Source organism: Neodiprion virginianus, chromosome 6, assembly GCF_021901495.1.
Source record: "Neodiprion virginianus isolate iyNeoVirg1 chromosome 6, iyNeoVirg1.1, whole genome shotgun sequence".
NCBI classification, from domain to species: Eukaryota; Metazoa; Arthropoda; class Insecta; order Hymenoptera; family Diprionidae; genus Neodiprion; species Neodiprion virginianus.
The window spans coordinates 29,532,194-29,559,797 of record NC_060882.1 but is presented as its reverse complement, the minus strand read 5'-3'; the positions used below and the strand labels follow the sequence as shown (position 1 = coordinate 29,559,797).

Here is a 27,604-nt window from a genome sequence, read left to right as displayed (position 1 = left end):
CGCACGCAGTTCTCGAACGACAACTGCGGATGGCGGAGGGCAGAGGGGAGCCAATTACTACAGGGCACAATTAACGCGTTCTCTAATTGCTAATTAAAGTTACAATAAGTAATTAGTGACCTTCGTCGGTATACCCGTTTCGATACTTATCTCTCTCATACATACGTATTTGTCAGAGGTTTCCCCCCCTCCCATCATTCGAAACTTTTTTTCATCCAACTGTAAACTCCAACGCGGCATTTGCACCACAAGTATGCACGAGTATGAGCAGCAAAGAGATGCCCGGTCCGTTTTGTACCGGACGTCTATGCGGTTTGGCTCTGTTTGACGCTGACTAATCGGATTATCCACCCAATTCCAGTATCCAAAATCTGATAGGCCCTCGAACAAATAGCACGGAGCAATGTATGCCGAAGTGGTTCACATGCCACGGCTTACCGAAAAACGGTAGCGGAATGATCGTTCAGGTAGAAGAGATATTCATTCACCTCTCGCAGGTCTTGAATATCAATCGAACGCCTTTTCTGGTTGGCTTCCAAATATCCAGATATGTAGGTGCACGGCATCGACCAACGATAGTTGATCAGTTCGCTGGCTATTTCAATATCTGCTCGAGATGCATTCGAGCTTGCGTACATATTCGGAACGTCGACACCCGAAGTGGAGGGGGACGATTTCTGAGGGTGGAAAAGGAAGGTGGATGGTTTACTCGCTGGCTGCGGGGATGTGTTACGGTTATTGTATCAGGGTGGATATTTCGCTCCTCGAATCACGACGTGTATCGCCGTTGCAAGGAGAAAATATTCTCACGGTTATGTTACGGCTCTCGATGGTTTTTCTACCACGTCGCTGCACTCAGCCACTATCCTACCAAAGCCGTGCATTACCGTACTTCCGCATGCGGCAGGTATGGTAACGTGAATGGAAGATGATTGGTTGTTCGCGTCATGTGCCATGGTAACGGGCTTCCCGGCTTTCTAGATTTTCCTCCGTCTTATCCTTCGCCCGAGGATGCGAATGCTCGCTCACCTGACTCTCATCCTCTCTGTTTCAGCCCGGCAACGACCCCTACGCCTTTGTAGAGTTTGCTGACCACCTCGGAGCGGCCGCAGCTCTCGCCGCCCTCAACCAGCGGCTCTTCTTGGACAAGGTGAGTGTGCTCAGTTTCTCCGTTGAGGTGGTTTATCCGCCCTCGAAATAAGGAAGATTTCGTCAGACCGAGGAACGTCGGCGAAACCGGCGGGAAATATAATCCGGAAGACAAGGGCTGATCCTGAATTGAAAAATTCAAGTCGGATGTCCGGGCGGCTTCGCGAAAGATCGATGATCGAATTGGCACGGGCGGTGAGCCGCGGAGTCGGGAATTTGCCTTGTTGGGATATAGAGTTTCGCCCACCGAGTAGAAGTTTATTCAGCAACAGCGGTCAAAGTTTAGGACCAGCAGCCGGTTGCCAGGCGACAGGTGAGGAGTAACGTTCTCGCTCAAACGGGCAATGCCGCAGGAATATGTCATTCCCGGTTTCGCGGGATGCAGTTGGAATCCCAAGCCAAGAGGAGGAACACGAGCGTCTGCGCCGCAGGGTCTGACTCGAACCCCCGCAATCCCCACCTGGCCTCGTGTCGGACCTGAGCCGAGTAGTTTCAGCCCCGGTAATGCAGATTCATACGCCGAGAAGTTTTGACGGTTCCAAATGGGAGTGCCAAGGATTCTCTTGTTGATAATTGATGCAGAAACAAGCGGGTGCTCGGTGCATTCGAGCTTTTCAGGTATCGTTAGACCCCGTAGCGAGGATCCCCAGGTGAATGCGATACGCTTACCGTAGGTATCGTTGAGGCTAATGAATTTGATTAGCTCGTGACACTCGTCGATCGATCGAAGCATCAATGGGGTGTACGATAACGGGGTCCGGGGGGGGGGGGGGGGGGGGGCGACAAGCGTGCACGGACCTAATACGACGATCAATGCTCGACTGGCTGGCGGGTGTAAGGTTGCTCTGTTTCCAGGACGCTCTCTGGCTCTCCTGTGGGGTATTTCCGTGAGAATATGCGAGGATGCGAATGCGATTGGAAGCGAAAAGCTTAGCCAATGGAACGCGGTGCAATTTCAAGTAACGACCGGGAATATAGCCCCGACCAAAGGGATTGGGCCCGGGTGGTAGGAGCGGTAAGTACACTCGCCTCGGCCTTCGCGCCTGTGTGACGCTCCAGACTTCACCCACACGTTCCACCGTCTCTACCCGTACGCAACGTGGACTGTTGTATCGCGTTAAACTTGGAGGTTAATTCCCCTCGTTACAGAGGTTCCCGTAGTCACTTTTGAACGTGGACGACCGTGTTAGTCGACCGCGAGACTGCATTGCGGAACTTAGAAGTCTAGGCTAGGCTCAAGAGACTCCTTAGCCTCGCCAGGCCGCGGCGAACGGCCACTGCAGCCGCAAATTACTGCCATGCCTACGTGTATTATCCTCGATTCTTCCCTCCGGAGGGATCGAAAAGCTCTACAGGGTATATCGCGCCAATCGCAATCGATGGTTCTGCTGGATGTTGGACAAACAGAATCCAGCGCGGGTTGCGCAAGACCAAAGCCGATTTCGCGGGGCTGGGGGTGGAAGGAAAAGGGGCCGCAGGGCTTTCCGCAAATCGCAGATGTAGGTAATTTCACGGTGTTGCCTCGCATTAACGTGAGATCAAGTCTGCTCCGACGACACCGTGTGTAGTATGTACCGCCTTCCACGTGCCGCTGCATCGAGACGACGAAGAATACCCGCGGTATCGTGCAAGGACGCAGTGGGACGGGGAGAGGTCTACACGGTGCAATTACTGTATCCGTTTGTAATTCAGCTGCACCGGGGACCGAGGCATAATACCGTACTAATCGTAATCCGTGATTAGAAGTGGGCGGGTAGGGGGACGTTTCGCCCCGCTTCTCGTTGATAGAGATTGAATTCCCCCTTTGGCCTCTTCCGTCTCCTCGCCACCCCGACATTTTGACCCTCGCTCATTTCTGCAACACGGTGTAAGGTAACCGTCGGATTTCTCGCCGTACCTTCTCAGATTGTTTTCCTCTTTTTCCCTCCTCGTCTCATCTATACAGACACACAGCTGCTCCGCGTTCTGAGCCTTCCTTTTCGCCTTCATTCCGCCGCGAATCGGTCCGATCCTTCTTTCTCCGCCCGTCTGTGCAGCGGCTTTGCTTTCCTTTTTCTCTGTTTCCTCAACGGGTCGGATCTGGTTCCCCGATTTGCCGAGAGGAAATCATTAACAACCTCCTTTCAATTCGCGCCCTCCCTTCAAAGAACCTCACGGTGAAACGTTCCGTTTCGTTTCGTTTCGTTCCGTTCAGTTCAGTTTCGCAGTAACGGGCTGCCGTCTACCTTTCACCCTGCCACATCGCCAGGTATTACCAACCACGGCCGCATCGAAGTGTAGGTACACCGACCCGCCCTCCACATGTACATGCACATCTAAAACCGCCTCCCAATGTAGCTTTTACTCACTAAGTCGCCGCCCGCGTCTTTCGGAAATTCAATCGTCGATCCGGGGCCTCAGATATCTGGTTATACGCGACTATGAGGGGTGGTTCCGTTCATCGTCACAACCAAGGTTCGCTCGATGGCAGATGTGAGACTGGGTCAGACAAATTTTCGAGTTGTGGATATTTCGCGTCCATTAATTTATTTCGCTCACGTCTTCGGCCGATCGTTGATTAATCCAGGAGTAGAGCGTCCGCAGCCGGTAAAACGCGAGGATTTCGAAATAGTGGAGCGATTCCAAGGCACGAAGGAATAGGTGTGTCGGCGTGAAATGAAGAGACGCGCGGGAGGGTTTTTCGAGATTAAAATTTCCATCGACGTCTGTGCAGGTGGAAAGATCCGCTAGCCGAGGTGAGGCGAGACGGCATGCTCGTGATTAATACCAGGGAAGCGACGAGTGACGGTTGGAGGGGTGTGGAGGGATGATTGTGGGCAGAAGAACGGCTGCTGCTCAAGGGTTGAGTCCCTGGGGAAATCTGGAGGCAGTGGGCCACGCGGGATAAACCGCGGGGCCGGCCAAAGTAGCTTGTCAATAACTTAAATCTCAATTCTAAGTTCCGTCCCAAATGGTTTTGACGACTCCTCGTCCCCGTTATCCATTTCCATTCTCTCACCCCGGCCGTCAACGATCCTCTCGGCTCCCTTCGTCTTGGGGGCAAATAGTTCACTCGGTGCACCGGGTCTCGTTGTGTCGGTCGGCAAGAGTCAGTCCGAGTCCCATGAGACGCCCGCCCTGGGCCTACTCGGGGCTTCCCTCGCAGGGTCGACTCGGGCCCCAGCTGATAAGACAAAAGTTGTTGCTCGACTTCGATAGTTATGACCGAGCAGCACGCAACCGAGTCCCTTCGTAAATACTGAATTATACCTTCGGACTGGTGAGAAAACCATCAGCCACTCGGTCAGCTCGCAACGAGAGTGATTGCCAATCGCCTTCGCAACGGCTTAGCTAAGCCCAACGCATGTCTCCGGCTCGTAACGAACCCGGCAATTCGTGCAAATCAGTCTCGAGTAAGTGACATCGCGCACGGTGCGGTAATCGTGGCGAAGAACGCTTTCCGGAATTGCGTTCGAGCGTTACTGGAACCGCTGCAATTGTCCGTGTCTCTGACGGTGATGAGAAATGGTGGAAACGACTTTGCCCCAAAGAAAATACGTTGGTTTCACCAAAAAGTGTCGTGTGTTCCAGCTTTATCTTTCATCAACAGCGTCAAAATAAGCGATTCACGGGGCTTTCATTTCTCTCTTCACTTTGGCACGTGTCCTTCCTGATTTAGCGCTGTCACTTAGGCCAGTGATCGTTTCCCCAGGCGAAAGATTATATCGCCTGAAAGATGAGTGACAGAGTATACATTGAGCAACTCTATCCCTTGCCGTTCAAAATGTAATTTTCGATTGATACGAGAGGTTTTCTTTTCCGCATGATTTGATATCCAGGCGATATCGGCTGTCATTGACGCACACAAACTCGCTGCGGCATAATCACGAGCATCCGATGGAACCCAAGATGAAAACAAACGTTCCGGTACACGGGAGATAAAAGTAATCCAAAAAACGGCCCAGCGCGTATAATCGTCACAGCTCGGCGCAGATACGCCCGCGATGAGAATCGCAATTCGCACCGTCACAACGGGTGTTTTAATTCGACGATCTCTCTTCGCTCGCGTTCGGTATCCCAAATCGCAAGCTCATATTTTCCAGGAAAACGGTGCCTGTGGCGATAATAGGCGAAGGATCCGACGTATAATGAGGGATACACGGTCGTTTAGATTTTTTATTTCGTCATTTTCACTCTTCACTTTATACATCAGCGTCGAGTTCGTGCGTGGCTATATCGACGGGCTACGCAAGCTTCGCCGTTCGTTCATTTTTTCTCCACCAAAAATTCCCTTCTTCCTCAAATTTTCTCCTGCACCCCCGTTCAAACTCGTCGTCAGGCTCACTTTTCTTTGCTTTTCTTTTATTTTCGTGCTACTCCCGGAGTCGGTAATTCTTCGAGCTGTGCGGATACGTCTGCGGCAATACAGTACAAGCAATCAGGAGAAGGGAAAGGAAGGCGACGCGGGGTTGCCGGGGCGATTGGTTCAAGGTTAATAGTATTTACCCGGGCTGTTTGATCGACCTCAGCGACCCTCCGGCCGTGCGTTTTCACCGCTTTGCCCGCGCGGCCTCCACGCAGCGGATTCTTCTCGTAGCTGTCGCGGTTCCGGAGATTAATAACCGATAATATGCATTGTCCAGAACTATCCAGCTCTGTCTTTACACTGACCGTACACCAGGGACCGCTCGCGTGCGACACTGCGGCAAATCCTCACCCTCGTAGAGCCCCGGATTAAATATCGGCTGCGATTCTGATTTATAGTAATTGCCAAAACAGATAGGTCGACCTCGTCTACCTGATCGGGAAATTTTCTATTTCGGGACAAGTGATAGCCGATGCATATTATTTGCGGGGACAGGGCAAACAAAAAACAACAGATCAAAGTTCGATTACTCCAATTCAATTTTTTTTTCTTTGCTCTTTTTTCATGTCCGAGGATACGCTCTTGCGACAAAATTTAACCGCGTAACTTTAGTTTCGCTTTTTGAATTTATAACTTTTTAATTCTTTGACCGATCCGTGCCCGGCGGTCAGGCTGACATTGGTGAAATTTTTATGAGAAAATGTTTTGCACATCAACCCCTGAGTCTATGAAGAAAGTTTTCCAAGAATAGGTGTCACGGCAAACTTTGCTCTCTTCTCTTGAAGACCGTCGTTCGTTTGACACGTGTCTGAACGGCGTTGAATTTGCAGCGGTACCTGTCTCGTCAAGGGATGAAGTCGAAGAATAAAATGAAGATAAATAAATTGCGGCAAAGATTCGTCGCGACGAAGATGATCGTGCGATATTTCAGTTTCCCCGAGTCTCGTCAGGACGGCCTGCAGCCTCAGCCGACAAAGCGTTCCAATTTCGAGCGAAAATTAATAGAGCAATTACCCCTGAGAAATTGGGGGGACCGGTACATGAAGAGCACCGGCGTACAAAGGGATTCTCCGCTACACAACACACGTGCGCTCTTCATGCGCCGTTTATAAACCGGGGTCACCGCCAGGCTCGTACATGGTGGGTAAAATTTTCCTTTTAAAATAATTACACGCTGCAGAACGGAACCAGCGGCCGTTGTCACAGAGGTTGTTGCGTACGCCGCGTAATCAATTACATTGTTAATTGCCGCTAATTAGGGATAAATAACGAGAGAGATCGCGGAGGTCAGGGGTGATTTAGCAGTGGCCGGGTAACAGCCGGTCGACGATTATTATTTTTCGTTTTGGTCCAGCTGATCACGGGGGAAAAAATATCCGGGGAAAAGAAGGAGACGAAGAAGTATCGGAAGAAGAGGACGAGGAATGAGGAAAAAGAGAAGAGGATGGAGAGGAGTGAGGAAAAATATCGATAGGAGAATGATGAAGGCGGAAACAACGGGAGGAAATAAAGCAACGAACAACGGGGAATAAGGAAGGTGGACGTTACGACGGCGCCGCAGGGCCAATAGTCCCCAATCACGGGCAATCAGGGGCCAATCAGAACCAATCTGTCGATCTTTGACTGGGGCGATAGCCGCGTGATCCGAGTTCCCTTTGACCTCTGCACGCTCTCCCGAGGAGGAGGAGGAGGAAAGAAGAATTTGCCAGAGGGCGAGGAGGCGCGAGGGAAAGTTAATGAAACGCGTCGCTGACGAATAGAACAACTAATTGTATCCGAGAGAAATTAATAAAAACGTCTTACGCCGTGGCGCTCGATCAGCGGGAGGGACTCTCGCTTCCCTTCCAGGGTTAAAGGTGCGGGGCACATCTCGTTTGGCAGCACCTGCGTGCCACCCTCGTTTACGCCGTTACCGTAATCACCCGTCAAACTCGTTCCCGCACTATTAGCACTCCGGTATCTTGAAGAACCTGCAGCGACTGCCTCTAGCCTGATGGCGCGATGCCTACGCGTGCAGCGAGGGGTAAAGTTCATCGGGTTTATGGGAAATTCTGTTACAAGCCTTGAGGATAGATTGCTTTCCACGTACATCGGTTGCGTAGTGCGACTGCGGTGCGAAAGCTGCGGAACTTTTGTCGAACGTACGTGCCAAGTTATTTCGCGTCTATGCGAACAACGTACCGATATGAAGATAATACAAACTGTAACGATAGTTTGGGTTAATTTTTTGCATTGTCGATATAGGTAATCGATTTTAAGACGCAATGTGTGGAAAAATTTTTCGAGAGGACGCGATGCTTCGTTTAAAATACTAAAATTAATCAAGTACCTAATTGCTCCGATATTGAAAAAAATACATTCGAATAAAATTTATTTACTTGTATGCACAGGGAACTTCGATACTGATTTAGCGAACGTAACGAAGTAACACTTATTTTATGACATTTTAAATTCATTCGTACAGTTCACTAATTGTTAAGTTTATACGGTCGTTGAAGTGCGGTCAAATTTGCCAAATCATCTGAGTCACCAATTGGTCACCGCGATAAAATAATATTTAACATCTTCGATTCACAAAAAATTTCGCGTTTATTGAGTTGTATACAATCACAGAATTTACTTATAACTGGATAAAAATTTTTGCTCATCAAAATTAAACATTTTATGATATCGGTGTCTCAAATGCGGGTCAAACTGATCCAGATTCAGCGCAGTGCATGGATGGATGACAAAGCGAGGAAAAGATAACTCGGAGATAACGATCTAGCGCCTGATTTTACAACGTGCAGCTTGTTCGCGTCCTCGCGTCATTTTCCAGTGTTTGCCCGAATCTTGAGAAAATAAAATACCGCAGTCGATCACAGCGTGGTTATACAGAGTGAAAAATGCGCGGTCTGAACGGCCTGATAAAACAAGCCGGTCCACGAGGGGCGGAGCTCAATTGCCGCGGGGGTTCAATTGTGAGCCCCCATCAGCCGGATCCCACGGAGTCGGAGAAGCGCGAGTCTAGCCTTCGGGGAAGTTTCAACCCGCCTATATAGACGTACACACACCGGGTATCCGACTTCTCGTTTCCCCCCCGGTTTCGCGGTAATCGATCAATTGAAAATCGCTCAAACGACAATCGATTTAAAATCAATTGGAGCAGCGGCGGTGGCGGCGGTGTAAAACTAACTGGATACGTATTTCTCCCCGACTCCGTCGGGTGGGGGTGAAAGGCGGGTTGAATTCGTCGCGGTTCTCGCTCTGCGCCCCGCGGCATGAACAGTCCTTTGTCTTCGGGCGGCACAGCGGGGGGTTGAATTTTGGTTACAGTTCATCCCCGACTTTTTCTCTCGCGCCATTTTCTTCTCTATTTAATTTCAGGGTCCATCCCCCGAAAGTCGAGATCCGTTTTTTATTCGTTCCTTCGTCCATCTTTCATCCCCGCTGAGGCTGACCAACGATCATCCCGGATCGCGGCACGTCGTAAAGCTTGCCGGCTCGGCTCATTCCGTAATTGAATATCCAGTTCGCACTTTCTCCTCTCAGCCATGGCACGAGAGTTTCCGCCTCGGATGAAACCCCTTCCTGTGACCGAGGCTGTCACATGCCATGCACAGTTCAGAGGATCGGCATCAGCGGTTACCCGCACGTCAACGCGGCATCGCTTGCGGCCACTGTTTGTCCGTCTGGTTTCACTCTCCGGCAGCATTTCTGACTGCTCCTTTATTTATTGCATCCTCTATTTCCGCCCGCTGTGCTCTACCTGCCGTTTTATCCTCACCGCCGCCCACCATCTTGTTCTCTCAGTCCCCCTGCCGCCGGTGTAACGAAATAAAAAGTAACGTATAACCAAGATCCACCCGCTATCTCGCGTGACGGTGTGTTTACTTTTTCTTCTGCCTTCTGTTATACAAGGTGGCAATTCCTTCCTGAGATTTCGCCGTACGAAAATACCTTTGGATTGAAATCGTAGGAGGGTTGAATATCAATTTGTTTTTCTACTGGGAATGAAATCGAGGACCAAAGAAAACAGAACTAAACGAGAGTAAGAAGGGAGGAGAGGAGACGAGAGGAGAAAAGAAAAAACATCGCGAATCGAGAAACGGGGGTTGTAACATGGCGCAAAAAGCCGGACCTCAAGCCAATGAGGCGGAACAATTAATTGATCCGCATCCCATAATAGCCCGTAGGTAAGGATCCTTCGACGATCAAGGTTCGTTCCCCGCGTCCTTTGTCAGTCCGCTGAGAAAAGTGTCGAGGCCGAGGGTGGAAGCGGAGCAAATGCATCGACAAAGGACAAAGAAAGCCGGCCGGCCGGCGGCGCTAATTTGTTCAGTCGGCGCTTGCGAAGTAGGAGACAGAAACGCGATCCTAATCCTGGATAAACACCCTCTCGTTATTCCTCCGTCCCCGCGGGATGTGGCTCGCCCGGAATTGCGTCGCGACGCGCTGCGTCCTCTTCGCGCGCGTGCCGAAAAGTTCTCACCGATCTTCTGGTTTCGGGGGTGAAAATCGTTCTCCGGGGTGTTTGTTTTTCACTGCGGAGAAAGTCTCGGAGCTTCGGTACATCTTGTATTATACCTACCCAGGTTCGGAGGGATGGCAGCCCCGGGGCTTCGGGGCCTCTGCCTTTGCCGCTGCTGCAGCAGCGAGCGGGTTAGGCGACTGTACGTTTACTCGGAAACTTAGAGCGTCTAAATATCCGAGGGCGATACCATGGCGGAGAACGCGCGCCATCTGCGCCCTCGAGCCGCGTCTCTCCTTCTCCTCCGCAGGTTTCTTCTCTTCACTCCCTCTCTTGCTCTCTCTCTCGCTCCTCCGGCGCGGGCGTCGGGATGCCCCGGCGCCTCGTCCCCGGCTGGTTAACGCCGCAACTGATCCGGACACTAAATAACGAAGGAGCTTGCGAAAGATTTAGTCGGCAGGGTCTCGATCGAGTGAATTGATAGTTAATTACTGCGACTTGGTGCTTGGGGATCCCGGAAACTGGGAAAAAGGGAACGCGGAGGGAGGTCACCGGCCCTGGACCATATAATGGATGGGACGTTGCCGCGAATAATTCAGGGCGTTTGCCGCACCCGCTCGCCGCACGGATTTTCATGTCCCCAAAACGGGATGGAAAACCAAAGGGGACTCAACCGGTGGGCTCCGACACCCAACATCGCCAGGGATCGTTGTTCGTCTCGCTACGGACGACTTCTTTCTCTCTTCGAAACCCCCGTCGGATTTCACTCCGAAATATAGACTCGATACCACAGCTGTAAATGCACCTCAGATTACGCCGGAGCTTCCGGTTCAAAGTGCTGGGGTAGACGGTAGAAGAAATACGAGTTGACGAAGAAGGGATAGCTTCTGGTTTACGTTTACAAGTACCGAAATTTAGTTCATAATTAAACACATCGAACTGTCCTTTGTTTTTGAAGCTGAACAATTAACTAGAAATGAAAGTGAGTTTACCTATTGATTGGAACAAGATTTTCACAAAGCCCCGAATTCAAATTCAAATCGACGTTCAAGTTAAAGCTAAAGGTAGCAAGGTCGAAATCAGATCCACAAACGAACACCGATCGCAATGACGAGTCTGTGAAAACTTTGGCAATTTACACGCCATTTGTTTTCCCAACGTAACGATTGCGTGAAATAATCCTGACAGAGAGAGGGTGAGAGAGTGACGGAGAGAAGATGTACGCGACACGGTTGAAACACTAGCTGCATAACGTATGAGAGGTGCAGCAAAGTCTGAGTAGACGTCCGGCGATAGCGGCAAGGGAGATGAATAGAAGTATAGTAAGAGAGTGGGAGTTTTTCCGTCGTTCATCACACGGGGGTCATTCGAGTTGCACAACTACAATTAATTTTCTTTTAATACTCGTGATTAATGGCTCGTTCGTTCGTCGAGGTTCAGGCGTCGGGTAGACACAAGGCTGGTTGTACTATTGTTTAAAAATTTGTTGAGCGTATACATGTATCGGGCTCTTCGTCGGGCATCTTCGAGACGATCAATCGTCGGGCCGGGTTCAGAGTCAAGTAGATTCTTTTTCTTATTTTTATTTCGTCAAAAAATTTCCTCTCTTTCGCCATATCGTGGAACGATCCTCCCCCCTCCCCCCACCAACCTTCCGACTCCTCCTGCGATCGCATCACTTTACACCATTTGTTTCGCTCACCGTTTCTCCGGCTTTGTTGTTTATTCTTCCATCTCCCCCGCATCCAACACACCGGCACGGCAGCATTAAGCGTTCGCGTTACAACCAGGATGGGTATATGGATCTGGCCGTCGAGCTTCACGTACGCGTTAAGCAGCGCCGCTTGAATATTCTCTCAGAGTATCTCCGAGGAGCCGTTCGCCGCTCCTCTTCGTTCCTTATTCAGAGTACACCTACATATTTCATTCATTCATGTATATATATTCAGTCGCCCCCTCGCGCAAGACCGGCGTTACCGTCTCTCTCGGCGCCCTGGGGCCGTTCTTTCACCCTCTTTCCACCCCCTCCTCGTCCTCATCGTCTTCTTCCACAGGGCACACTGGAAAAATCTCGATGATTTGTGCGTCTTATCTGCATTTTAATTACTTTGAATAATTTTCTGAATAATCATTGTTCTAGCGGAGAGCGCGAGCGACTCGTTCGCGAGAATCCTGCGGCTCTGCGGCACCCGGACTTTTCCATCGTCTGTGAATTTTCGGTGAAATTATTGGCTCGATGATACGTGATTAACGCGATCGGTTTCGGGTAAATACACTCGTCTGTGCCTTGCTTGTAATAACGGAAGGCCGAGGCTACGGGGAAAGAGTGACTGGGCGTAATTCGAGGAGTCAAAAGGGTGCTGGAGCCGATTTCTGGCCGATACACGGGCGGGTAGGTGTGCGTACAAACGATTCCTCGTCGTAGTAAATCTTGGCATTTATCAAAGTCTCGAACGAGTCAAAACTAGATCGCTCAAGCTGACGTCGACGCGAACGGCGGGCTAACGGAGAGAAAGAGAGACGCGGCGCGTGCAGGACCAACACGGAGAGTTATTTTTCTTTCAGGATGAGAGGCGAAGGGTTGCTCGCCGCCTACTGCTGCAGGGTTCGTTCGAACGGAAAGAAGGGTGCAGCCGCTTATTAAAAACCCTTTGGTTTCACGGCTTTCCAGCTATTCGCTTCCCCCTCCGTCCTCCAGCTAAGGCCGCGATCTACAATAGAGGTCATTAAGATTCTGCACGTTATAAATGGCGCGAAACGGATATTATATTCGCATCACCACCGACGCCGGGGAAAAATCCAGCACCATCCCCCGCCCCTGCCGCCTCCCGCTCCCGACATCTGTCGGCTACTTCGCTGACTATTCTCGACCCGCAGGTCAATAATTACCTGCCTCCAAGTGAGACTGTTTCAATGCTCTGCCCTGATTTTTTCCAGCCCAAGGCTAACCGAGAATTCGGAGAACGGGCGAAAAGCGATGAGCGCGGATGGGCCGAGTTGAGCGAATCTTGGAAACGACGCATGGCGGTCTTTTTCCAAAATTTCAGCAGGCTCTTTTGCTCATTCTCCACAACGAGGTTCAAGTTTTGACGAAAATTCTTGCCAACGTAGAAACGTTTCGACTCAGCGAATATTTGAACAAATTTACAGCTGCTTTGCCAACTCTCCAGGGTAAAAATATTGGGTTAAAAGATTTCGTTCAAGTCTGTACTTTCTGAAACGGCATACGTATGTTGGGCTTTGGTGAATATATAAATTGCACCGCAGCTAGCTGCTCAAGGCGCTAATCTTCACTTTGCACGCGATGTTCATACGTGTAGGTACAAGTATAAAACGATTTCGCCGTTGCTGGGAATCCACTACGGGATTCTCGAGACTCTTTGTGGTGTAAATTTGGCGGTAGGTACTCACGATTCTCGAAACGATATGAGCGAGTGTGAAAAGTAATGGGAGAAATTTTAATCTTTCGATAAACTTGTCGATGAAACACTTGCGGTATATCGTGCCTGTAAAATTAAAGATGAAAAGAAAAAGAGAAAAAGGAGAAAAATCACATCAACGCTTATAACGCGTCCACCTAAAGGGATTACCTACTAATTCACCGCCAGCGATAACGAGCAAGTTGTTCGAAGTGGATGAATTCCGGTTTAGAGCGATAAGTATTAAACAAATCTGGCTTACGGAAGGCTTACGAGAAAGGTAATGCTCGAAAGAGAGAGAAAAAGTAACCGGGTTTCGAGCATCCTCGGGCAAGTTAATCCACTTTTGTTTGAAACGGAATCCTTTGTGTGTAAGTCCTGACGATAACTGCCTGCTGGTTTAAGCCCTCATTGTTTGTCGGATGACAAGCATCGATTGTGTAACAGCGGTATAACGTGAACGACGGTGGAAAGCACGCGGTTCGTAATGATCCGGGACCGAGATGATGAAACTCGACGAATAACCAGACACGCCGATTCCATAATCCGATACCATAACTACCAATTCCCTCCACCCTTTGATCTCAACCCTAAAATCTCCGAGTCAGCCTCCTTCTCTCTGTTCAAGACATCTCGGCGAAATTTGAACCGTTCATAAATAGTCGGATAGAGGAGGAGGAGGAGGAGGAGGAGGAGGAGGAGGAGGAGGAGGAGGAGGAGGAGGAGGCTGCGGGTCAGATTCCTCCTCGATTCTCCCCGCGTCCCCTGATTAAAATAAGTTTTTCTTTCCATTCTACTCAACTATTGTCCCGCAGACTGGTCGAAAGTCGAGCGTAAGACACGGCGAAGATAGAGATTCGATTAAAAGACGTGCGGAGCAGCGAGGCAAGAGCCTGGCTGGCTGGTTTGGTATGCCGGACCTGAGTCGAGTCGGACATAGTTGGACAGAGTTGTACCGCCGAGTTGCTCGGCGAAGTTCACCGGTGCCGTTTGGGGGAGGGCGATTCGGGGGTTGGACCGCAGCCTAATTTCAGACGCTGGAACGAAAGAAATGTTTGCCGAAATCAAGCAATCAAGCCCGAAAACGGGGCCGTATTATTCCTGGCAGGCGTGTTTCCCCTCAACCCTAAACCCTCATTCCTCATCCCTGATCCCTCATCCCTGATGCCTCGGACCGCGCGCAGCTTGCAGAGTTTAAGGATATAACAGCCGGGCACCGGGTTTCTCGTTAGGGATGCAACGTCGCCTCGTTCGGCCGAAGATGCGGCGCTGAATTTCTTCCATTTTATTCCTCCCGCTGCAGGGTAATTAATATTTATGCCGCGACCCGCGGCATGCAAACGTCGCCGAATGGGACCGGAGAAGGTACGTGCCGAGTGTGTTTTGCACTCCGGGACTCGGCGACACGTGTGCTTTCTGCCTCCACCCTCCCTCCGTCCCTTACCCACCTCTTTACTCTTCTCCGGGGCAGCTGTTTCCGCATCCGCGAGCTACAGTCGCGCGATTTGCCTGGCCTGCGGGCTTCGTAAAAGGCTTCAGAAAGGAAACCCCCACGTAGCTCTCGCCCGGTTTTTCTCTCCGATGCACGAGAGTGCAGAACGTTTACGCGACTTCCGTACTTTGCTCGTGAACCTCGTACGTATGGGACCGGAGGATCCGTAAACGGGATGGGGCCGTAAATAGTTGAGCTGTGACACGGGCAGTATTAAAACTCCTCTCGTATCCTTGGGATGTCACGCTGGCCCCTCGCATCCTGCATTAGGATCTGAAAATTTATGCTACGCTTATCTTCATCCCCGATGCGCGGTCCCTGAAAAATCATCTCGCTACGGGGTCGTAGATTTTTATAATATTTTCAAAGATAGATCATTCGAAAAACGGTGCCGAGAAATTCATCTTTTCGTTACAGATGTAAACGCCTCGTTTGACATCGAGTAATAACGACAATAATAATAACATTAATATCAATACCGATGCGCCGTTGCTCGGGATTACGGGACAAATGGCATCGAAGCACTCGAAAAGCATTAACAATGTGTTCCTGAGAAAACTGTAATACGGCCAGATTGGCGATACGTACGTGGATTCATAAAAATACAAGCTAGTTTTCTCGGTACGAATTGAAACAAACGGAGCAGCTCGGGTGCCGAGGAGAAGTTTTAATGAAAACAGTAGCCTGTAAGTAATTTGTAAGTCTGACCGCGAGGGCTGCAGGTGAGTCGGCGGGTCAGGTTTAAGGGTTGAGCGCTAGGGTTAAGGCTGAGGAGCGAAAAGGGGTGGGGGTGGGGGTGGGTCTCTTGCGGGTGAGTTTAGGTTCCGGCTCGTTGTCTTCGGGCGTTAAAAGTAAAGAGAAAGTGTATAAGAAGTCCGCGTCGCAGTTAACTTGATTAATTGCATATTTATGTATCAGCCCACTTAGCCAAGTCTTCTTAAGCCCGCCTCCTCCCTCGGTTTGCGCTCTGCTCGCCTCCACTTTAACGGTGAAATAATGCAGGAGAAATAAGGTCGGTTAAAATGTTTAGAGAATTAAGCCGGCACAAGCCCTAAATCACGCTACCGCTCCTCGCCCTGCCCTCACCTCGACGCCGCGACGCGTCCCAACCCAACCCAACCCAACCCGACCCGACCCGACCCGACCAAGGAGACGAAGAGAAACACGATGAAAGCTGCGAACTTTAAAAAGCCCCGCAAATCTTAAATAAGCCGGGCCGAGGAAATTAGCGCGCTACCGCCGCAAAATTAAAAGCCCACCCCCTGCACCGAGCATAACGCACCTAGATGTGTATATACATACAAATGTAAACGTATATGTTGCATCAATGTATATAATACATGCAGATCTACGTGCGGGCGCCATTGTACACGTATATAATTATGTCCACGCTTACTACCTATACCAGGTTAAGCTGAACAGTACGTTACTTTGGTATACGCTGAACAATACACCAACTAGAACTTGAGCAAACTGGTATGCGAGTATGTAATACAGGTGTGAATGCAAACGAACGTTCGCGGAGTTATACGGGTGATACAGTGCACCTCGCGTCTGGCGTCGAGACCTGTATGCCTTATACAGGGTGCTCGATATTTCAAACTTGTCGTATACATGGTCTGAAAACTCCCGGTTTAGCCAAAATTATTACAGCTTGTTCATTGTTCTCGGAAATGTTTACTCCATCAAAACACAGTACAGGTTTTTTTTCTTCTTAAAATTTTCACGTTGAATTACTAGCGATACAGGAAGGAGGAAATCTCAATCGTGCGTTCGAAATAAATAAACATACATATTTGTAATCAGTGTAACCATAGCAAGCAGCTGCGAGAAATTTTTTTTCTTTTTTATGAAAACTCAAATTTTATATCCTAATTCGTATGTTTTACTTCGAATCTGAAAAGTGAGATCTCCGAGTACAACAAAGTACAATTTTATCTTGCGTCCGGTAGAAAAAGGTTTACAGTATCCTCACTTTTAAGGACTGTTTTGATGGCCGAAGTATTCGGTTTAATTGTTTAAAAACGAGCGACCCGGTAGAAACCCTGGGGTGATTATACACGGAGCGTATACACGTGGTACGGTATGGGATGTTAATAACAGGCGGCAGCGAGGCTTAACCGGCATTAACTGGGTGGGCCGAGTCCCGCTTCGTTCGACTCCCGTATTCCTTGGAGGAAAACAAAACTCCGGAACGGACGTAAGGGTTGCAAAGGGCGCGAATCGCAGGGTTTGCGGCGCGAGTTTTCTCAATGAACAGTCGACTCCCTCCCTCCCCCCTCCCGCCCCAACCCCCGGGTAAATAACAGCACCGTGTGGCGCGGCGGCGCTCTGCGGGCTTGCATAAATACAAAGCGAGGGGATCAGCGGTACTGAGAACAGGATTACGGGTATAACTCACCGAGATGAACGAGTGCCTCTCTCTCCTCGCCGTCTGCTCCTCCGGCCAGAATCCAGAGATCGGGATCTCGGATATCCTCCGTCTTTCCGCAGCCCAGCCGCGGCCGATCCTGATCTCCATTTTCGCGCAAAAAAGCTCTTCACCAATCCCCCCCTCCCCCCCCCCCCCGCGCTGCAGCCGTCACGAATCTCGCAGCTTTGCATTGTTCTCAAATCGCGAGCACCCACCTTCACCTCGAGCACTAATTTGTTTATTCATGCCACACACTCCTCCCACTCGAAACGGCGCGGCGTCTTTGGGATTGAACGGGCTTATCGTCATCCTCGTTCAGTCCTACCTATCACCGGAGCTTTCGCTCATTCCGCAAGCTTCTTGAACAAAGCGAACCCCCCCGAGGGGAATGGAACTTGGTTTACGTCCGTCTTCGTTGGTGGCTCGATCGGCACTGCGTTGCGTAAACACGTTGCGTGCTTGACCTCCACACCTTACTCAATACCGCGGAATCCGAGAACCCTGACAAACGATCACTGTTATTCTACCAGCTCGTGCACGGGGCTCTTCGTTCACCGAACAATGCGCCTTGCGGCTGCTTTTGTGATTGGAGAACTTCTCCACACGGTTTGGAAACTCGATGTGCCAATTCACCGCGGTGATTCTGATTGATTGCTGAAACTTTGCGTCGTAAACTGGAGAGATAGGATCGGTATTTTCATGCCGAAAATTTCTTGAAGAGTGTATTTCACAGATGGCGTAACGAAACGCGCAGTTTCAGTCTAACAGCGGTACGTATATACATGTATACATCAGTGGGAGTAATTTTCTCCGATATAACAATGGCGCCAACGTGATTTGGGAAGGCCTGTTAACTTCGGGACAGGTGGTGACACCGGGTAATTGGCAACAGTCCTTCTTGACTGATTGGCGGTGAACGGAGAAGCCGCGGCTCCGTGGAATTGCGCGCATCTCGTACGAATCCGGTGATGTGGTTGCGTTTGTAACATTAGACGTGATATTATTTTCCCCCAAAATGTGAGGGGTAACCATCTCCGCAGGATCGTACGGGTGTACGAAAAGCCTTACGGCTGGCAGTTTGGCTATACGGAGAGAACTGCCGGCGACGCGTGTCACATTTTTATTCGCGACGCGCGGCTGAGTGCATCTCAAACATATGTACGTGCAAATAAATTTGACGCTAGATGTGCCCCGTCAAATACAGTCATCCTAAGCTTCCTTTCGTCGCTCCTCCCGCCCCTCGACAATCTTCTAACCCAATACGTTCAAACCGCGCCACGTGTGCCAAGCAGGTGTTGTCAATGCGAGTGTCTCCCGATGATTTAAAAGATCTAAGAAATTCCCGACTCTTTGAGGGAATACATTTTGACACGACATCGCTTGAAGCGGATCCACCATGAAAAAGTGGATTTCTATCCCGCAAGTCTTTTTTCACACGTACTTCCGCGACGTCTGCAAAGAAGTCCTCCAATGATCGGTGGTCGTCGCTTTCCACATTTAGAATTTCGAGTTTCTCTTTGCGAGTGGATGGAGAAGGGTGGAACGTGGAGTCGTGATAATTAAGTAACGTCAATTGAGAGAAGGTTCGTAATAAATGCGGGGCAGAGCGAATGAGAGAGAGAGAGTAAGAGTGAGCGTATTAGTCGGTAGATTGGGAATGGCTTGATTCTGGCAGAGCTCTAAAGGGTTGCGGAGTGAATTCGCGTCGCGGGTCTTCATCAAAGGGCGATTCGCTGGTGTTGGGAGAAGGGGGGGGGGGGGGGGGGGGGGCGGGGGGAGCGGCAACGATTTCTAATTAAAAATAAATCCGCTCGAATGTAACAGTTAGCCACTTAGGCGGCGATCACATTAAAATAAATTATTTAAGTTGTAGCAATTCCGCGGCGTCCCCGATGGCTAATATCTGGATAATGGGACGAGGTGGTTTCACCGGGGGAGACGGAGGGCGGTAAAAACCGTTCCAAGACACTGCGCCGCGGGGAAACGGAGGGCATCCCCACCCTCTTCCCCCCTTTCCCGTAATTGATAAAGAGGAATGAAATAACTTCTTGACAAATCGCAGTTCGCTACGCGGGCGGAAAATTCGATGATGAAATACTTCCGCTATCCAACATCCTGCATCGATCGCAAATATTGAATATCAGGGTTTGCTCCTCTCAACGCTGCCTGGCTACAAGATTTTATCAATATTGTGCGATATTTTTTATCTCTGTAACAGGCGGAGACTCGTCAACCCATAACGCGCATCCTCCTTTCAAGAAATAGTCAATAAAAATAGTGCGCCGTGGCGGCAGAGGTCTAATAAGCGGAGAAAGCCCGGTGAAAATGAGGGCGAGGCAAACGAACATTTTCCGCGCCCTCGTCAGAGGCTCCATCTCAAAATCCCGGGAAGCCGAAAGCACATACTTGAGGTCTCACGCGGAATTCCTGGAAAGATTAAGACGCGGAGGTTTCTCGAGAGGATTTCAAGGCGGTCCCCCTCCTCCGGCCCACCGTCACCAAGGACTCGAGGGGTGGGGGAATAATTTGGCAGAGGCCTAGAAAAACAGGAGACGGGTCACCCCGCCCTCGCGGCTCGTTTCTCCCGGCGGTGAGGGGGGCTAAGAACGAAGAGCCCGCGGGGCGGGAGGCTCAATTTCAATTTCGAGTCCCGGGGGTGTCGTTGCGAAACGAATATAATTATACGGAATAATTGTGAGGGGCGGGGGCGGAGTCGGTGCAGGACGGCGCTTTGACGGCGGTGGCGTCGGTACACGAAGCTTCCAGTTCCTTCGGCGCCCCCGCCCACGGTCGAAAGATAGCGAGCTGGTGTTTAATGGCTCGAAATTCCTCGCGGCGCGGAATGCCTTGAATGAAAATTAAGTCAAACGTGGACCAAGAGCGGGCACCGGTAGACGAGGAGATGCCAGAGGCCCGGTTTTGCACCCGGACCGGCGATAATCCTCCGCGAGTTTAACCGGGGGCCGAAGCTCACCGTTGAAACTAGGAAAAAATTTTCCTTTCGGCTAATCTTCCCGCCGTTTCTACGGGTCTCGGGGCGTGGTGCGAATTTCGAAAAGACCGACACGTATCCGCGTCCGCGTCTTCGCCCACGTTCGACGCTGCAATGCCTCCGAATATCAACCCTCCTCCTCCCCACCCCCCTCTCGACCCCTTCCGCCGCCGCTCGCCGATCCGCCCCCGGATCCGGATGAGAATACAATTTTACGTTGATCATCGGGAATTAGCATAGGAAATTTATGCTCGCTATAAATAACGCGTTTATCGGTGAAATTTATGCGATCTGCCGCCGCACCTATCGCTATCTCGTATCTGTGAGCATTATACGCGTACCTACCTATACATGTATGTATAATGCACGTCTCGCACACGTACGCTCGTCGTGTACACGCGTGAGGCACGAGAGATACCATCTTTCCATCTTCCCTGATTATTATCAACTGCGTAATTGCACAAAGCTCTTTTATCGGTCGAGTTCTAATGCCACGCCTCCGGCAATGATCCGAGTCAATTCGTTTTTACTTCCACAACGGTGGAGAAGACGACGAATCCTGGAATGAAAAATTATTTCTATTCGACTCCCTCGTGCCACTTATACCTAAATCAGTGCCGGTAATAATTTTCCTCGCTATTATAAATACCGTCGCGGAAGTATCGTATTTGTATATATATATACCTACCGTACTCGGGAACTTTATCAAATGATTTTTCACCCCGATAGCACTCGAGATAAATCTCGCGGGTACGCTGTATCAAATCCTTGAAAATTAACAGCCCTCAGCGGGTATAAATTATGCCGACTGCCTAGACCACGGACGATTTTAGCCAATCGTAAACCAACTCTGGGAGAAATACGTTTAACGATTTGCATTTATACGTATACCGCATATACCCTCTATTTTACCGGGATAAAAATTTTTCGGGCTACCGAACACAAATCATCACATTTTCTTCGTCCCTTCGGCCACGGCTGGCCTCGAAATAGTCGAGACCGTTAACTCTATCAAGCAAGACGATTGGTGTAGAACCGGAATGACGGAAGGTCGCAGGATTGAGCAGTGAAGCGTTTGCTTCCCTTCGTACTATGTCGGAAAATTCATCACAGGTGTGAAAAATTCCCTGTAGTCGTGGTTGAATTTTTTTCGAAATGTTCGGATTTCGTGGATTTTCACGACGCGGTACGGAAGGGAATTTGACAAATTCGTCAAAGCAGAGTAGTTGAATCGAGCGATATCGGGTCCCCTAGGCGTCCGGTTCGTTTGAGCACAGCAAAGCCCCTGCAGAACTCTGTATAAATACTAGGTGGTAACAATGCGCAGCGCAGCGCAGCCAGCGGTCGGCGGAGCGTCGTTTGCTCCTCGGAACAACGCGGAGCGGGCGCGTGCATGCGTGTAATCGTTGCATTTTGGCTGCCCGATGCACCCGGGACGCACACTCGCCCCGGCGGCCGTACGTGTCGCGTACGATATGCAGCCATTTGCATACATATAGGTTCATTATGAATACACCCACTCGAGCGTCATCCACCCCATCGAAATAGGCTCGTCGAGGGCCGAATGTCCGTCCGTCGCCGGAGGCGGCCGCCCCTCGATACAGAGCTCTTATTTCACCCGCGGATTACCCTGCGACCCGGATCAGCTTAAAGTCCGATAGGTAAGTCGTGCCGTGACGTATCGCGCGATTGGATCCCCCCCCTTTCGATCTTTTTGCAATTTGTTGCCCTTCCGGAAGTTTGCCAAGGTCCAATGTGCGAATATCGCGTAGGATTGGATTTTCTCTGACGTACCTTTTTCGTTTTTTTGTTTTTTACTTCCTCCTCTTTGTTCTCGCGGACAGATTGTTCAGCTCTGGTTTTATTTTCGAGAAAATACGTCAGGCGCAATCCTTTCCACAGTCGTACGTGAACACGCGGTATAAAACGGGCGAGTGGCTTTTCGAGAAACTTCTCTTGAAACGAGCATTTGTCAATTCGTACTACACTCAGGACTTCGAAACGAATATTGGGGAAGGTGAGGAGGATTGACGTGTATCGAAAAATGAAAAATTTTCAAACGGCAGTGTCCATTGTTTTACTGTTTCCAGTTCGACCAGTGTTAGGCACGATGTAAAACAGGGGTGCTGGATTTATTCAGTGGAGGCAGGTTGTCTGACAAGAGCGACTGTAATCTAACCCAACCTAACCCGACCTGCAAGGCAACGGTGACACGGCTTTTTCATGTATAAATTGTTCATTATAATTGATGAACTTTATGCGAACGTGATGTGTTGAGGTAGACAGCGCTAATTCCGATCAGAGGGTGACGCGGATCGCTGCGCGCGTGCGAATAAATTGAGGCAACTACATATTTCGTTTAGTGATTAACGAAAACGATCGACGAATCGGGGTTCATTCAGTCACCGTAATATGGTTAGTCTTTCAAATTTTCAGTCTAAAGTGGCATTCTAGTTAACAATCCCAAAACAGATGATCGGCCAAAATGTTTGCACAGTGTATCGGCATTTTTAATTTTCTACTCGCAGCAATTTGAAACGTTGTTCGACAATACCAGCAAATTCATTGGCATTCATAGAAAACTTCCGGCAGTGAGTTGTCTCCTAGTTGAGAAACAGTTTGGTAGATTGCTCGTCGGGTGCAGAAATTAGGGATGTCGATCGTTTACGGTCTGGATGAGCCTTGGTGGCATCGGGCCGCAGCATAACGGGTGGCGAATGGTAATGAGGCACGGAGCAGATGTAACGCGCGGAATACATTAGCGTTCCAATGTTCGACTCGCGGTCTGCGTCAACCTTCGGCGAATTAGCTGAGCAAAGGTTTCGTATGCAGGTTGAAAAACGGTGGTTAATTTTTTCATCAACTTCCGTCGAATCATCCCCCGTTGTGTCCGTCCCGGTATTATAATCGCCCCGCAGGTCGCAGCCGCACGCCTACGTCGACGGTGACACGCACACACGCAGTCCTTCCCCTGAACGGAGGGGTTGAAGGGGAGACGGCGGGGAGGCGCAGACTGGGGCGAGTTGGCGAATCAATGAACGTCGTACTCGGCGATACAACGAGTCACGCGTGGATCAGAGGACCCCGCGTTGATCTCGCGCCGCGTCGCGTCTCATCCGCGACTTTCACGTGGACAGGAAGGAATTCGGTGAGCGGGGCTGCGGGCGAAGACCGGCCGTGAAGAGGTAATTAAAGAGAAGATTCTCTCTCCCGCGAATTTTCCCGAGGTTTTCCCCCACTCCGCGATACCGAGCGCAGCCCGATACAACCCCTAGCCGTCGTCGTGCCGGCGGAGCCCTTCTCACGAACAAAACCGACGCCGTCGCCGTCGACGTCGACGTCGCTGCCACCGCTCGGCGCGCCCTCCAGCAACCGACTCTCGGCTCGTCGCTCGTTCCGACTCCGTGATACATTTCGATACACGTAGAGCTCCGTAGCTGGTTATCTCAGTCGTGGTTCTCGGCCGCGCGCGGAAAGAAATCGCGGCTGTCCGAGTCCGCCAGGTGAGAGTGAAGTGATACCGTGAGTTTTCCCACCTTCGGCCACCCCGCGATCACCTCAGGTTGTTGCGACGCGGGCGATACCGGAAGCGATCGTATCGGCCAATCGCGATTGTTCGGTGATTCGCGGATTGTCGGGAATTCGAGCGGAGCGGCCGACACGCAGAGTGCTCTTCGAGGGGCGAACTGTGCGTAGCGAGTGCGTAGGGCCACGTGAAAGGATCGGGCTCGCGAGAATAGCGTCCTGGGTTTCCCGCTCGTCGAGCGTTGAAGCGCGCACGAACCCCTCGACCCGCGCAGCCCCGCGCCGCCCCTGTAACCCCTACACACAACAACCCACGAAGCAACCCCCACTCCGAATCGCACAACAGCCAGAGCGGAAGTACCAGTCAGTCGGCGAGCGACCATCCGACATCACGGTTAGCCTCTCTCTTTGTTCTTGCTCTCGAGGAGAGAAAAGACACGAGTGAGTCGCCGTCGCCGTCGTTTCCGTTGTTCCCAAGCCAGTCGTCGCGGCCGTGTTATCAGACGGCGCAAAACACCCGCTGATCGTTCGTTCGTTCGCTCGCTCGCTGGTTTCGGTTACTTTTCTACGTACCCGTGGTGTCGAGAATCGTCGCCGCACGTGGCCACCGGCCCTCGAGATACCGCGAAGAGGACACGCGACCTGATTTTCGTACTTTTATACACCAGTAATGACTCTTCCGATCGCGTCCTCAACGGCCTCAAGACACTCTCCGAGGTCTCGTCGCGAGTCCCGAACCGCCGGTTAGTTCGACGCGAGTGGAGAGTTGACCAGTTTTAAAGTTACCAGTTGTACCAGTATCATCAAGTTTGTTACGCTCTACGATTCGCCAACGCGATCGATGACTCGGATCAGGATTTCTCTGAGTCACGACGACTGATCGTTGAACATTCGGAAAAGCCACGTATCAGCCATCTGCTTCGTGCCGGCTCGTCCGCCGCATCAGCGGGAGCGAGAATCTGTGAATAAGTTCTTTAGGGATTTGAATTGATCGATCGTCGATCGCTGCTATCGAAAGTCGAAAGTCATACCGAAACAGACGCAAAAGAGGATTTTGAGTGTCACAGTCCTTCGGCGTACTTGTTGAAACCGGTCCCTGACTCTGCACGAAACCTTGAACGGCTATAACCTTGGAAATCAATCGGACAAGAAGCTTCTCCGGTTGTTCCTGAGCACGTGTTACCGGCTTTCGAGGCATCCTCGACTTCGCGCGCGGTCCTCGGCAGGGTTGCGAGAGAGTCCGCGGTAACAGGTGAAGAGGAAATACGACCGTGACGCGGGCGGAAGGACCGAGGGTTCCGCGAGGCCAGAAGAGAAAAGAAGAAAGCCGGGAGCCAGAGGAGGGGGGCGGAGGTGGTGGTCCCGCGGCAAGGGGAACTCGATTTGGGGTGGCCTCGTCACTGCAGGCGACCACCGCCTTGGCTCCGAGTGCACCGGGCCCCGGGCCTGCAGTGGTGGGCTGCCTGGTTGGGGTGTACCCCTGCTCGTCCACGGGGCCCAGGGGCCCCACATCGTCGCATCTCAGAGCGATCCAGGCGATCCAGACCGGGCAGCAACCCGGCTGCCGAGCCTGCTGCTGCGGACATAACAACCCCCCGCCTCCGCCCCCGCCACCGCCGCCCCCGGTCCAGCTCACGAGTCAACGGGGCGGCCTGTCGCTGCGGGTAGCGAGGGTGGCGTCCACCACCTCCGTCCGAGCCGCCCCCTACGTCCACCCCCAGCACCAGGGACTGGGGCAGGAGTGCAGGTAGGTTCCGGTCCCGGTGGCGCCAGGCTGCACCGCGTGCCCAAGCCGTTGCATTTCAATTTTTCGTCTGTTTCCGGCCGCCAGGTGTAGGGAGGATACGGGCGCAGTGGGTGGAGGTGGTGCGCACATCCTCGGCAGCCCGATGCTGTTCGTTCCGTTCACGGTACCCACCTTTCCCACCGCCTCGCACCAGACCTCGCACCAGAATTCCCACCAGACGAGCCACCAGGTACAGCAGCACCAGCAGCAGCTCGGGTCCAACCAGGCCGGGCAGCAGCAGAGTCAGCTGAACCACCTCAACCTTAACCACCTGAACCACATCAACCAGGTCATACCCCAGGGATCCGTTCAGCAGCCGATTCACAGCACGAGCTGTTCCCCGCAGCAGCAGGCCGCAACACCAAACAAGGTAAACTTAACACGTGCCAAGTTGGACCTTGTCGTATCGGAGATGCGGAAGTCGTTTGCACCCTGCCGATGGTCAGCGGCAACGGCATTCTGGGTCCTTCGGCGGCGGATAGCGATTCCCCATCTTCTCTCTTCCAGGTATAATAAAACTCCTGGCGCTGGTTCAAGTCAATTTTCTTTAGCGGGCAATAACTTTACGCCCGATGTTTCGACCATGGAGGAGACAGAGTCGAGCAGCCGTGGCGACGCTGCCAGAGGACGTGTAGTTCAATTTTCAAACTTTGGCAGTCGTGTGGACAAAGAGTGCGTGACACGTTGTTTGTTCAGTGTGTCTCGATCCTCGGATACCAACCCACGCCGTGCTTGCTCTTAAACCATACTCGCCGGGTACGCGCACCGTTTCCAGGACGAGGGTCCTGGTTCAGAATCGCACACACGTACCGCCCTCCCGCACACCTACATGCGGCTTGTCGCGTATCAGCTCAAACCTGGGCGAGTGAGACGGTTACGGTAAACGACACAATAATATGAAGTACACAAGGAGCTTTTTCCGTCTCGCGAATCACTCCGTTCACCCTCAACGTTCTCAAAATTTATACACACACGCGCTACAAGAAATTCCCCCTCACCGTTGTTCCGCAGAGTTACACAACAAGGTCTGGTTTAAACAGCGCCTCGTCGGCTTATGATGAATGAAAAAGCCACCGAAACGTCGTTCGTTCGCTGTGACGTCACGTCTCGAAATGCAAGGGAAAATCAACCTTCGGCTGTTTTAACATCTGACGCAACATCAAGCGAGGATCCAGATGTTCGTCGTTGTCTCTTTCTGAAAATTTGAATATCGATCAAGCCGAGTGTATTCGATGCTGTCAGACCTTGTACATCCCTTTTCGCTCTCTCTTCCTCCAGAACCTGAAGACTCGCGTGATGTAAAAAATATCCTTATCATGAATACATCTCGAGCTTATTCCGACAATAGACGGCAGCTTGAGCTAATATTCTTCCCTCCGAGGGTGTAGGGCTTGGTTGGTTGGTTGGTTGGTTGGTTGGGAAGGCGAAAGGTATTGTGCGGAGATATGTGAGAGCGAGAAGAGATCCCGCTGGCTGGTTGTACCGGCGGTACTCCCTGCGCTCGTGTGGGTCCAAGTGAAACGTGGGTGTGCCAGGGGCGCGTTGGCGTGCCGGTGATGCCGGGGGGTAGTACTGGCGGTGTAGCGGGTGCACTCTTTTGATATTTCAACGGAGCAGACGAGTGGTGTGTCGTAATGAAATCATCTCCAGCGCTTTGATCCTCCCTCCGCGGACCCCGACTCGTCCCTCCGACCCCCCCGCCGTCCGGGATGCTTTCCCTTGATACCTTCACAGCCTCCGACTTCCACCGACCCCTCCATCTCCCACCCAACACTCGTCCTACACCTGCTCGCGGTCGTCGTCCGTCAACCGGGTTCTTTACTCGATGTATTTTTACCCCATTAATATACGTTTTCGTTAGCGAGCTCACGGCACACGCGAAGAGTACCTGGGTAGAGTGTACGAAGGTAGTTTTTTAATTACCTGGAGTCTGGAACCATCTGAATTTCACTCTTAACCGCTTTCGATTATACATGGATGTACGGCATGTGTGACCGGCTGTGTCTGAGAACCGTTAATATTGTGCGAAACGA

General features: G+C 51.2%; 1 protein-coding gene across 3 annotated transcripts in view; it reads left to right on the top strand.

Moving 5' to 3' along the window:
- Nucleotides 1–1,060: 1,060 nt before the first annotated feature.
- LOC124308109 (nucleolysin TIAR) overlaps nucleotides 1,061–27,604 on the top strand; it is a 295,980-nt gene continuing 269,436 nt past the window's right edge. Inside the window, exons 1-2 of one of the 3 annotated variants that reach the window (XM_046770480.1) lie at nucleotides 23,956–25,532; nucleotides 25,617–25,941. In XM_046770480.1, coding sequence (XP_046626436.1) covers nucleotides 25,675–25,941 — 267 coding nt within the window. In that variant the 5' untranslated portion in view covers nucleotides 23,956–25,532; nucleotides 25,617–25,674. Of the gene's footprint in view, nucleotides 1,151–23,955; nucleotides 25,533–25,616; nucleotides 25,942–27,604 lie in introns of those variants that run through there. The other 2 variants (XM_046770479.1, XM_046770485.1) reach the window with 2 other exon arrangements.